Source organism: Ictalurus punctatus, chromosome 6, assembly GCF_001660625.3.
Source record: "Ictalurus punctatus breed USDA103 chromosome 6, Coco_2.0, whole genome shotgun sequence".
Classification (NCBI taxonomy): Eukaryota; Metazoa; Chordata; class Actinopteri; order Siluriformes; family Ictaluridae; genus Ictalurus; species Ictalurus punctatus.
Genome location: NC_030421.2, coordinates 2,272,552 through 2,284,845, shown reverse-complemented (window position 1 = coordinate 2,284,845; position 12,294 = coordinate 2,272,552). Strand labels below are relative to the sequence as shown.

Genomic DNA, 12,294 nt, shown 5'->3' with positions numbered 1-12,294 from the left:
GGATGAAGATTAATTCACACAATAAATCTATAAATATTATGGATGCTTGGTTGTTGGATGCTTGGTGATGGTGACTTTGAAGTCGAGCGACAGTGGTGTAGTTCGTTTATAGCATACAGTTATTTTTTTTTTTATTATTATTTCTGGCGATTGTATTTAGGCTTCAAACTTCATAAAAGTTGTGTTCATGTGTGAAAAATATCTTGATGGACAAAAAATGTGTTGGTATTGTAAAGTTGATCACAAGTTGATAACGTCGATCACAGTGCTTTTTTTTGTTTGTTTTTTCATTTGCAATAATCCAAAAGCCTTTGGGAAAATCCTATTGTTTTTCCCCCCAGTTTGAATTTTTTATTTATTTATTATTTTATTCAAGTATAAACATTCATGGCATAATTCAACAATCATATATATGTGTTTGTGTTGATACAGCACTTAGAAGAAAGAACAATACAGAACCAAAAGGGGGAAAATAACTTAATAAATAAAATTAGGAGGGGTGGGAGGTCTTAGTCTAATAATATAAACAAGTCCAACACGGAAAGAAGTTTCAGGACATTTCTGGCCGATAACCATTTCCTATTGTGTTTTTGTCGATGGAACCAGTGTGATGCTAATTTCCGGTTTCCGGTACAAAATGACGTCTTCCCTGCGCCACTATCCAGTGATTTGTGATGTACTCGTTGTTTACGCCCAGATTGTATACTGCGCATGCGTGGTTGTATAACGTAGGAGAATCTGAAGGCCTTCCGGGACTGACCTGCGTACACACACGTACAGACAAACATGGCGAAGATCGCCAAAACACACGAAGGTGAGTGTATTTTCAAGTTACTGTTAAACCAGTAAAACATAAACGTGTGTACATATTTATTAGGTTCGATTAATTAATTAATTATTGAATGCGGAGCGCGTGAAGGCTCCGTGTCGCGGCTGAGTGCAGCATGAAGACAAGATGGCGCCTGGCTTTGGCCTTTCGCGTATGGCGCATTTCAAAAACCACATCACATTTCTCACAGATTCTTTAAAAAAAATAAATTACGACTCGTCTCTTGAAAGAACCCATTTTATGTCCCCTGTTAGTCTGCGAAAGAGAAGCGCGAGTAACTCTGTATCTCTGTATCTCTCTTTGTTTGGTGTTAGCTAGCGTGCTAACTAAGATGGCGTCTCAAAATGGCGTCCGCTCACTATAAACAGAGTGCTTGTGAACGTACAGCACTGTGTCTAAACGCTTGTTCCGGCGAGTTTTGAAGCCTCTCAGCTCGCGTATTTTGTGTAAAACGTATTCCTACTAGTATACGAAGCATATAAGTCCAACTAATTTTACTGTTAAATCCCAAAAGCAAGCACGGTATGTTTCATTATGAAGCCGCTTTCCCCGCCACGACAGGTTGCATTGCCTCACAACTTATGGGTTTATATCTCTATTCAATATTATTTGTATAGCGTTTTTAACAATGGATATTGTCTCAAAGCAGCTTTACAGAAACATATAAACACAGGATACAGATTTTAAATGTGAGTTTATCCCTAATGAGCGTGACTGTGTTGAGGAAAAATTCTCTAAGATATGAGGAAGAAACCTTGAGAGGAACCGGACTCAACAGGGAACCCGTCCTCATCTGGGTTTATATCTGTGCTGTTTCATTTATGCAGTGCATATGTTTTTTTTTTTTTTTTTTTTTTTTTTTTAAATTTGATTTTAATGAACGTGTGCTTGTTTGTGGTGTTCAGATATCGAGGCGCAGATCCTGGAGATCCAGGGCATGAAGGCGGCGCTGCAGGAGGAGGGAGATCAGGGTGTCGGCCTGGATTCTACCGGATACTACGACCAGGAGATCTACGGGGGAAGTGACAGTCGTTTTGCCGGATACGTCACATCTATTGCTGCCAATGAGCAGGAGGAGGTAAGAGTCTCACGCAGTCTCTTACACCCATGATGTGATCGGATTTATCCATGCAGTGGCTGGACTTGTGGAGTAAACTTTTTGCTGCTTGTCCAATCGTAGTTTATAAAGTATTTTCACTTCTTGAGTATGTTTGGTGTGGGACTGTGCAAGACTGAGACAGTGTCTCTCTCTTTTAGGATGATGAGGAGGACTCTTCTACAACTCTGCTTGGCCAGAAGAAACCGGGGTATCATGCTCCGGTGGCGATACTCAATGCCATTCCTCAATCAGATGAGCAGGTACTTTTATATGCTTTCCTTTCTTCTTCTTGGTGAGCATACCCTCTCAGCTTTATTATTTTTTTTTTGTAGCAGCCTGTTTAAAACGTACTGACGGTCAGTTTGTCTTCCTCTACAGTACGATCCTTTTGCTGAGCATCGCCCACAGAAGATCTCCGATCGCGAAGACGAGTACAAGAGGCGCAGGCAAAAGATGATCATCTCCCCTGAGCGTCACGACCCTTTCGCAGACGGTAAATATGCCACCATCATTCGACTCCATAGCCCCCATCTATGTCCATACTGATCAGTGCACTGTTGGTCCAGATGTTCACCACCGCTGGTCCAGATCAGCTGTTTTTCTGTTTAACCCTTCGAACACTACCCAACATTGTGCTCTCCCAGACTTCAAAACAACAACAAAAAAAGATTACACAACCCTTTTCCAGTTATAAACACCTCGTATTTATGAACAAATTGGACAGTTCTCACTGTGAGGGAGATTACAGAGGATTAGAGGTTCTGTGGGAACTGCTCGTTGGGTGGTGTTTTTTTAAAAAAAAAAAAAAAGTGTCTGTAGACCCAACCAGAAAGGTTGCAGGTAGGTGTGCGTGTGTGTCTTCTTCGAAGGGTTAATGGATTATTACGTATACTGAAGTGTTTTTAATAGCCATGCAGGACAGCTATTGAGGCGAAATTGGTCATTACTTGTCAGAAAACCTTCACATCTTTAATTCGCGTACATTTAGGTAGCACCTTAAATAAAAGCGGTACGCTGCTGAAAGGAAGAGCTCTCCTATGGAAGTTCTTGGAAGTCAACGTTGTTGTTGATGAGTTATTTAAAACTCTCTGATGATCAAATCAGTGTTTTCTGCCAGACAGCCAAACCGGTGGCGGTTTACTATAATCGCAAGCTTTTTAAATCACCCCTTTTAGACACGTAAATTTTTTTTTTTTTTTTTTTTAAAGAGCCTTGTTATTTGTTTAACACCATGAGAGCGTAAAGCGTTTGGTGTTTCTCTCTAGCGTTGTTGCGTATTTAATTCGCCGATAATACTAAACCGCTGCTTGTACGGAGCGTGAAGTAAACTCGTATGCGCTGGTGAATATCTTTTGCGTGGAGAAATTGTTCAGTTATACACATAGCCAGGAAAGTAAAGGAATTCGGTTGGATAAATCACCTTGCATGTAGCGAATTTCAAGCAGGAACATCCTCTATATAAGTGTTGTGTAAATATATTTCTATTTTATGTTTAAAATAGAAATATATCTTAAAGAATCTGTGTACAAACACTCCACAGCCCCATACTAACTGTGCTTAATTTCTCTCCTACAGCAGTACTGCTATGCCAGTCCTGTCTGCACTCTCTTAAGGGTGCAGCACCTCATCCTGTGTAGGTTATGGTGAACAAAGAGAAGAGAGATTTATCAGATTTAGGAATATTATGTGTGGGGGGGGCGGGATATGGTTTCAACAACAGCTCTGTTCCCAAAGTTCTGATAATAATAGTAATCATGCAAACCTCCTCCCAACCTCATCCCTCCCCATTTTTGTCATTGCTAATTTATTTTGCCCAACTCATCCTATTTTTATTTACAAAAAAAAAAATTAAGATATCCAAATTTACCTCCTTGAAATGCACGTAGGAGCTTTTTAACACGATTTTTTTTTTTTTTACACCATTCCCCTAATGGTACAAATCTAGCTTTACACTTCATTAATATTGCTTTGTAATTCTAATTAGAGCTGTAGATTTATGAGGTTTGAGTACAGTGAGTGTGATGCAAGGGCATCACAGGTGCTATACTGTTTTGTGTGTGTGTGTGAGAGTACAAACCATTTTCCAAAGTGTTACTAATGGTAAAGAGCAATTTTCTAGGCTTCTTTTCTGCCGGTTGAAGTCTGACTGCAGATGGACCCTTGGCACTGAAAGTGTACGTATTCTGGAGAGCACAGCCCAGGACCCTGCAACAACATTGATGGCTATATCCTCTCCTTATCATAAAGCACTATGTACCTGCCTGTTTTTAAAAACTATGAATGTTAGGAGTGTTTTTAATGTTAGGCTTTTTTTTTTTTTTTTTTTTTTTTTTTTTTGTGTGATGTCAGAGGACTTTTAAGTAAAAAGATTTCTGTGGAGTAGAAAAATGAGGGTCAGTTGAGTGTTTGCAATGTGAGGAAGTGCTGGTGGTGGTAGCATGTGCCTGGCTAACTGTCTTGCATTTTGTTGGTGCTCTTTTTTTTGCGCAGGGGGCAAAACGCCAGATCCCAAGATGCCTGCCCGGTCGTATATGGATGTGATGAAGGAGCAGCATCTTTCTAAAGAAGAGGTATAGAAAACCTGCTAAACTCTTTAAACCTTGAAGCCCGTCTTTCTTAGTGATGCAGCTATAGGCAAATATCAAGAAGGTGTTTTCTTTCTTTTGTGTAGAGAGAAATCAGGCTGCAGATGGCAGAAAAGGCAAAATCAGGTGACCTGAAAGCGGTCAATGGCTCTGCTGCGTCTCAAGCCGCTGCTCCCAAGCGCAAGCGTCGGTGGGACCAGACTGCTGACCAGACCCCAAACACTACTCCAAAGAAAGTGTCCAGCTGGGATCAGGCGGATAGCTCAGTAGAGGTACATCATCTCTAACTTTAACTTTTGGGTAATGATGGGGTCAGTCTTGCCTTTTTTTGGGGGGGGGGGTTAGGTTTCCAAAAATACCTTAATTCTGCCTTAACAAAGCTTAATCTTAATTTTTTTTCCCCTCTTCAGACACCGGGACACACACCCGGACACACGCCTTCAAACAGTCGCTGGGACGAGACGCCCGGTCGTCCCAAGGGTAGCGAGACTCCTGGAGCCACCCCCAGTTCACGCATGTGGGACCCCACGCCCAGCCACACACCTGCCGGCGCCGCGACGCCTGGCCGAGACACCCCCGGGCACGCCACGCCCGGTCACGGCGGTGCCACGTCCAGTGTGCGCAAAAACCGCTGGGACGAGACTCCGAAGACAGAAAGAGGTTCGTAATTAGTCTGAAGACGAATTAAACAGATCAGTAAATAGTTCTGTATCATCTTCCTCTTATTATTATTATTATTATTATTATTATTATTATTGTAATGATATAAATTTCCTTCTCTTTTTTCCTCTTTTTTAGAGACACCTGGCCATGGCAGTGGCTGGGCCGAGACCCCTCGTACAGACCGAGGGGATGAGTCTGTCGGAGAGACCCCAACTCCTGGAGCAAGCAAAAGAAAGTCCCGTTGGGATGAGACTCCTGCCAGTCAGATGGGCTCCTCCACTCCGCTGCTCACCCCTGGAAAGACCCCTATTGGCACACCAGCTATGAATATGGCCACACCCACTCCAGGTACTGGAAAAGTGTGTTTTTGGGCATCTGTAGCAGCACGCACAGGTTTAATATAATATAACAGCTTTTTTTTCCTTCCTCTCCTCACTCCTGTAGGTCATCTGATGAGTATGACTCCCGAGCAGCTTCAGGCGTGGCGCTGGGAGAGAGAGATCGACGAGCGGAACCGTCCGCTTACTGATGATGAGCTGGACGCGATGTTTCCGGAAGGCTACAAGGTACGCAGTGGATTTTTTTTTTCCCAAGTTTGTGATGGAAATTGCAAATAGTTAACATGATCGCTAATGGTTTTTCTTTGGTTACTTTACCACCAGGTCCTTCCCCCACCAGCAGGCTATGTGCCCATCCGCACCCCTGCCCGTAAGTTAACCGCCACCCCGACGCCCATCGGCGGCATGACAGGCTTCCACATGCAGACGGAAGACCGAACCACCAAACAGATGAACGACCAGCCGTCCGGCAACCTGCCTTTCCTGAAACCCGATGACATCCAGTACTTCGACAAACTTCTGGTCAGATTCCAGATTATTATACGAAGTTGGGACACTGTGTGAAATGTAAATACACTAACGCTTTCTTTTCCAGCCTTTTGTTCCCCGTCCCAACTATTTTTTTGAGACGTGTCGCCGCCATCTAATTCAAAATTACCTTATTTTTTTTTTCTTAAAGCGGTACTCATTTTAAACATTTGATATGTTTTCAACGTTCTATTGTGAGTAACATACGGGTTGATGAGACACACAAATCATTGCTTTCTGTTTTTATTTACGTTTCATACAGCGTCCCAACTTTGTTCAACAATTCCAAAAAAGTTTGATTGACTTTTTTTTTTTGTTTTTTTTTGAGGAATACGTAATCATTTTGTCTCTCTTTCAGGTGGAGGTGGACGAGTCCACTCTCAGTCCAGAGGAGCAGAAGGAGCGCAAGATCATGAAGCTGCTCCTGAAAATAAAAAACGGCACCCCTCCCATGAGGAAGGTGTGTAACTAATTTGTGCTGAACTGCTCATCTCTTTAATCAGGAACTTCTCTAACCATCTCTGTTCTGCTTTTAGGCTGCTCTCAGGCAAATCACAGACAAGGCCAGGGAATTTGGTGCCGGGCCTCTTTTCAATCAGATTCTGCCCCTGCTAATGTCTCCTACCCTTGAAGATCAGGAGCGCCATCTGTTGGTGAAGGTTATCGACCGCATCTTGTACAAACTGGACGATTTGGTTCGACCTTATGTCCACAAAGTGAGTCTTTATATATGTTTAAAGCATCTTATGTCGAATATTTATGGTGTAGGAACAATTCTTTATGTATGACCCATATCTCATTCCTCTAGATCCTTGTCGTGATTGAACCCTTGCTGATTGATGAAGATTACTACGCTAGGGTAGAAGGCAGAGAGATTATCTCTAACTTGGCAAAGGTGAACAAAAATTCCCCTGATGCATAACATACTCCTGGTGATTTAAGTGTTTTATTATGATGAGACTTTATTATTATTATTTAAAAACCAGGCTGCTGGTCTGGCCACTATGATCTCCACGATGAGGCCCGACATCGACAACATGGACGAGTACGTGAGAAACACGACCGCTCGTGCCTTTGCTGTCGTGGCGTCCGCTCTGGGTATTCCTTCCCTCCTGCCTTTCCTCAAAGCCGTGTGTAAGAGCAAGAAGTCGTGGCAGGCTCGGCACACGGGAATTAAAATCGTGCAGCAGATCGCCATCCTCATGGGTTGTGCCATCTTGCCTCATCTCCGCAGCTTGGTGGAGATTATCGAACACGGTCAGTATCGTCAGTCCTGTCAGGTTATCTACGATCATATACAGTAGGCATGCTGGATACCAAAACACACCTTATATGGTTGGTGGGGGTGTGTATTTTAAATCCTTTGTTAACTGACCTGTATATATTTATACTTGCAGGTCTTGTGGATGAGCAGCAGAAGGTGCGAACCATCAGTGCTTTGGCCATCGCTGCTCTTGCAGAGGCCGCCACACCCTACGGTATCGAGTCTTTTGACTCCGTGCTGAAGCCCCTTTGGAAGGGTATCAGACAACACCGAGGCAAGGTGAGCACGATCTCAAAAGGTTCACGAGCGACGATACTTATTACACTCTGTCAAGGTTGAAAACGAACGATTGAAACAAGAGTAAAGGATATTTGCGTTTGTATTTCTTCAGGGTCTGGCTGCTTTCTTAAAAGCCATCGGATACCTGATTCCTCTTATGGATGCCGAGTACGCCAACTACTACACGAGGGAGGTGATGCTTATCCTCATTCGAGAGTTCCAATCTCCAGATGAGGAAATGAAGAAGATTGTCCTGAAGGTTAGGAGAAATAATAATCGTTTATGATGATGGAGCATCGCTAATATTTTAGTGCATTTCGCATTGATGGGCCTTTTTCGTCACTTTATTATTATTTTTGTTCCCCCCACAGGTGGTGAAGCAGTGCTGTGGAACAGACGGTGTGGAGGCTAACTACATCAAAACCGAGATCCTGCCGCCTTTCTTTAAACACTTCTGGCAGCACCGTATGGCCTTGGACAGACGTAACTATAGACAGGTAGGCTGAAAGTTTCTGAAGGGGTTATCGAATGAACTTGTTCAGCTTTTCCAGCAGTGCCTCATGGCTCTTGTTTATTCACACTTTGGTGATTTTTTTTTCTTTTCTTTTTTTTTCTTTTCTTTTCTTCTTCCCCCTCTTTCCTGTAGTTGGTAGACACTACGGTAGAGCTGGCCAACAAAGTCGGTGCAGCAGAAATCATCTCGAGGATCGTGGACGACTTGAAGGATGAAGCTGAGCAGTACAGAAAGATGGTGATGGAGACAATAGAGAAGATCATGGGTAACCTGGGAGCAGCAGACATCGACCACAAACTGGAGGAGCAGCTTATTGATGGCATCTTGTATGCTTTCCAAGAACAGACCACTGAGGTGAGTTACAGAGGGTAGAAATATCTTTTGGTTTTTTTTTTTTTGGTTTTTTTTTTTTTTTTGTTTTTTTTTTGAACAGCTGGTCTTTATTTGACTCTGTGGTGGATATGGATTTGTTCCACCAGGACTCTGTGATGCTGAACGGTTTCGGAACAGTAGTGAATGCCCTGGGCAAGCGGGTTAAGCCCTACCTGCCTCAGATCTGCGGTACAGTTCTGTGGCGTCTAAACAACAAGTCGGCCAAAGTCCGTCAGCAGGCCGCCGACCTCATTTCTCGCACGGCTGTGGTTATGAAGACCTGTCAAGAGGTGAGCGAGAAATAATTAGTTTTACCCCAAAAATCACCGCTTCCTGAACATATTCATGATAAAATCCTGTTCTCTGACTTAACCTATTATATATCGCTGTCTTATTGTCTTACAGGAGAAGCTCATGGGTCATTTGGGTGTCGTGCTGTACGAGTACCTGGGAGAGGAATACCCTGAAGTTCTTGGAAGCATCCTCGGAGCACTTAAAGCTATCGTTAATGTCATTGGTATGTCATTATCCTATAGAATTAGCTTGTGGCTTTGGGTTTAGATATGCATGTGTGTGTCCTATTTGGCAATTGGTTATAATGAAGTTACTCATTAGGATGCACGAGTCATTTGGGTACAGACAGTTAAAAGAGAGCTGAAAAACAAACCAACCTTTGATCTCAATTCTTCAGACATGGAATCGAGTTGTACTTGTCACGCTCTTATTCTACACTTTATTTTTTGCCAGAATAACGAAGACGAATCTCAACACGTTAATATGAAAGCAAAAAATTATTAAAAATAAGGAACAAAATGTCTCATTCTCAGAGTATGTGTATATATGTATATGTGTGTGTGTGTGTGTGTATATATATATATATATATATATATATATATATATATATATATATATATATATATCACACTCACACTACGTTCAAAGGTTTAGACACTTTCATTCATTATTTTATACATAGTTTTTATTTTTTCATTGCATTTTAGAATTATAAGTCATCAAAACTCTGGAGTAGCACACATGGTACTATGGGAATTATGTTGTGGTGATAAATTCAAAATAAAATCAAAATCATTGAGTATTTTAGCATCTTCAAAGTAGACATGCTTTTCGCCTAGAATTTCCCGGAATGTGTTCTTGCCGTTTTCTCACCCGATTTCCTGAGGAATTTCCCTGAGATGATGATTAAACAGTATTAAAGGAGTTAACACCTACGCTGGACTCTTATCGGCTGCTTTTCGGAATATTTTTCGCTGAGTCACCCGTTTTAAATAGATTTTTTTTTTTGTAAATGAAATGTTTTCTAATAAATTATATTTTTGTCTACGACACCGATTTCACACGTTCAATCACACACCTTCAGATCAAAAGGCTTTTAATGTCGCGAGAAACATTTCAGTTGAGTGTCCACAAACTTTTGACCGGCTGTGTGTGTGTATACACACCGATGTCGCCCTCGGAGTACAGGGTTCATTGGGACTGCGGAACAGTTATATACTCCTCCTAATATCGATTTTGACCTTTCCTCTCAGGTATGCACAAGATGACGCCTCCGATTAAGGATTTACTTCCTCGACTGACACCGATCCTGAAAAACAGACACGAAAAGGTGCAGGAGAACTGCATCGATCTCGTGGGCAGAATTGCTGACAGGTCGGTGTTGAGTCGTGCCGCTAATAACGTAAAATAAATGTAACACGGAAGTGCCTGTAGTGTAACGGTCAGATTATCGCCTTTGTATGTTTGAAGAATTAAAATTGAACTCGAGAATACTTGAACTATTTATTTATTTATTTATTTATTTATTTATTTATTTTTTTGTACACTAAACCCCAAAACCTCTTTCTTTCTTTCCTTCTTTGTAGAGGTGCGGAGTACGTGTCGGCCAGGGAGTGGATGCGAATCTGTTTCGAACTGCTGGAGCTGCTGAAAGCTCACAAGAAGGCGATCCGACGAGCCACGGTCAACACTTTCGGCTACATCGCCAAGGCGATCGGGTAAAAAAAATTAAAATGATTCATTTCTCGTATTGCGTTGCTTCGATTCCATTTCAGCGTGGGGGGAAAACATAACCCTGTTAACCCCCGTTTTCCTCTTGATCTGTCTAGACCTCACGACGTGCTTGCCACGCTGCTTAACAACTTGAAAGTGCAAGAGCGTCAAAACCGAGTCTGTACGACAGTAGCGATCGCCATCGTGGCGGAAACGTGCTCGCCCTTCACCGTACTCCCAGCGCTGATGAACGAGTACCGTGTACCCGAACTGAACGTTCAGAACGGTGTGCTCAAATCCCTCTCCTTCTTATTCGAATATATCGGAGAGATGGGTAAGGACTACATCTATGCCGTGACCCCGTTATTGGAGGACGCTCTGATGGACAGGTGAGATGGTTTATACCCGTAGTGTATTACGGGTGTTTTTATTTGGTTCGCTTATCGCAGTCGACGTAACCTGTGAATACTTTTCCTTCACAGAGACCTTGTGCATAGGCAGACGGCCAGCGCTGTAGTGCAGCACATGTCTCTGGGTGTGTATGGGTTCGGGTGCGAGGACTCCCTCAACCACTTGCTCAACTATGTTTGGCCGAACGTTTTTGAAACGTCGCCGCACGTAATCCAAGCCGTAATGGGAGCCCTCGAGGGACTCCGTGTGGCGATCGGACCGTGTCGGATGTTGCAGTATTGCCTGCAGGTAAGCGCTCGTGAAGGACTTAAAAGGAAGAATTGACTCTTGTGAGACTCAGTTAGTCTATTTATATATTAATCTTTCTTCTCTCCTCTTTTCAGGGTTTGTTCCATCCTGCGCGGAAAGTCCGTGATGTGTACTGGAAGATTTATAATTCCATCTACATCGGCTCCCAGGATGCTCTGATTGCACATTATCCCCTCGTCTACAACGACGAGAAGAACCCGTTCGTCCGCTACGAGCTGGATTACTTTCTGTGAATATGTTTAAACTTGAGCACTCTTTTTTTAAAAATTTTTTTCTTTTCTTTTTTTTCTTTTCTTTTATTCTTCCAGACATGGTTTATAGTACGTGGTCCATTTTACTTTTAGTTATGTTGGTTTGCAGCTTCATCTGCCACACACATGCTTGGGGTTAGCAAATCTGTTTTAAATTAAAGTATAGACCTTTAATAAAAAAATAAAAAAAAATCAATAAAATAAATGTGTAAAAAAAATAAAATAAAAAAAAAAGGCAGAAAATGGAACGACGTAATTTTTAACGAAAAATAAAAGCGTAAACGATTGCAGTGAAATGTAGCGGCGGATTTGCCAGGAAATGTTAAACCCTTAGAAGGAAAGTCTCAACAAGTTTCTTACGTGTAATAATTTCCGTGCAATCATCTGTTCTTACTGGATATTGCTTGTTATGGCTGAATAAACTTTGTGTATGAAAACGTTCCCTTTGTTGTGGGTTTATATCGTAATTGAATCAGGGATTACACTTAACCAGGGTTTACATGTGTCAAGTAAAAATATATAATTTTTTAATAGATTTAAATGTTCTCATTTATTAATTTTTGATTCCCTGTAGTTCATTTGATAGTTGAAGTTTGGCACTGAGTACAGTATTCTAGCTCCAGGGATTTTTCTCTGCAGTAGGTGGGACCGGTTCTGAAGTCGGTCCTCGGCCAGTAACTTTACGCGTTGAAGTCAGAAATATCTGAAGTGGTTTGTCAGACATACAACACCAAAATATCCTGCTGTGTGAAATGGATTTAGACAGCTTCTTGTACTGTTCACTCCAACTGTGGACTTGCAGAACGTGTGTGTGTGTGTGTGTGTGTGTGTGTGTGTGTGTGTGT

General features: G+C 42.1%; 1 protein-coding gene across 2 annotated transcripts; it reads left to right on the top strand.

Annotated features, from left to right (window-relative positions):
* Positions 1–658: 658 nt before the first annotated feature.
* sf3b1 (splicing factor 3b, subunit 1) lies at positions 659–11,890 on the top strand. Of its 2 annotated transcripts, XM_017469378.3 has the most exons (25): positions 659–814; positions 1,735–1,907; positions 2,087–2,188; positions 2,307–2,421; positions 4,419–4,498; positions 4,600–4,785; positions 4,924–5,173; positions 5,312–5,524; positions 5,621–5,742; positions 5,839–6,036; positions 6,401–6,502; positions 6,579–6,758; positions 6,851–6,937; positions 7,029–7,299; positions 7,440–7,585; positions 7,698–7,844; positions 7,957–8,082; positions 8,232–8,453; positions 8,579–8,761; positions 8,877–8,988; positions 10,019–10,139; positions 10,352–10,483; positions 10,595–10,867; positions 10,961–11,177; positions 11,273–11,890. In XM_017469378.3, exons 1-25 carry the CDS (start codon positions 787–789, stop codon positions 11,429–11,431), a joined length of 3,945 nt encoding a protein of 1,314 aa, XP_017324867.1. In that variant the 5' UTR covers positions 659–786; the 3' UTR covers positions 11,432–11,890. The 2 variants fall into 2 exon arrangements, with proteins under 2 accessions (XP_017324867.1, XP_017324868.1); XM_017469379.3 differs by lacking the exons at positions 659–814; positions 1,735–1,907; positions 2,087–2,188; positions 2,307–2,421 and adding an exon at positions 2,486–4,102.
* Positions 11,891–12,294: the final 404 nt, after the last annotated feature.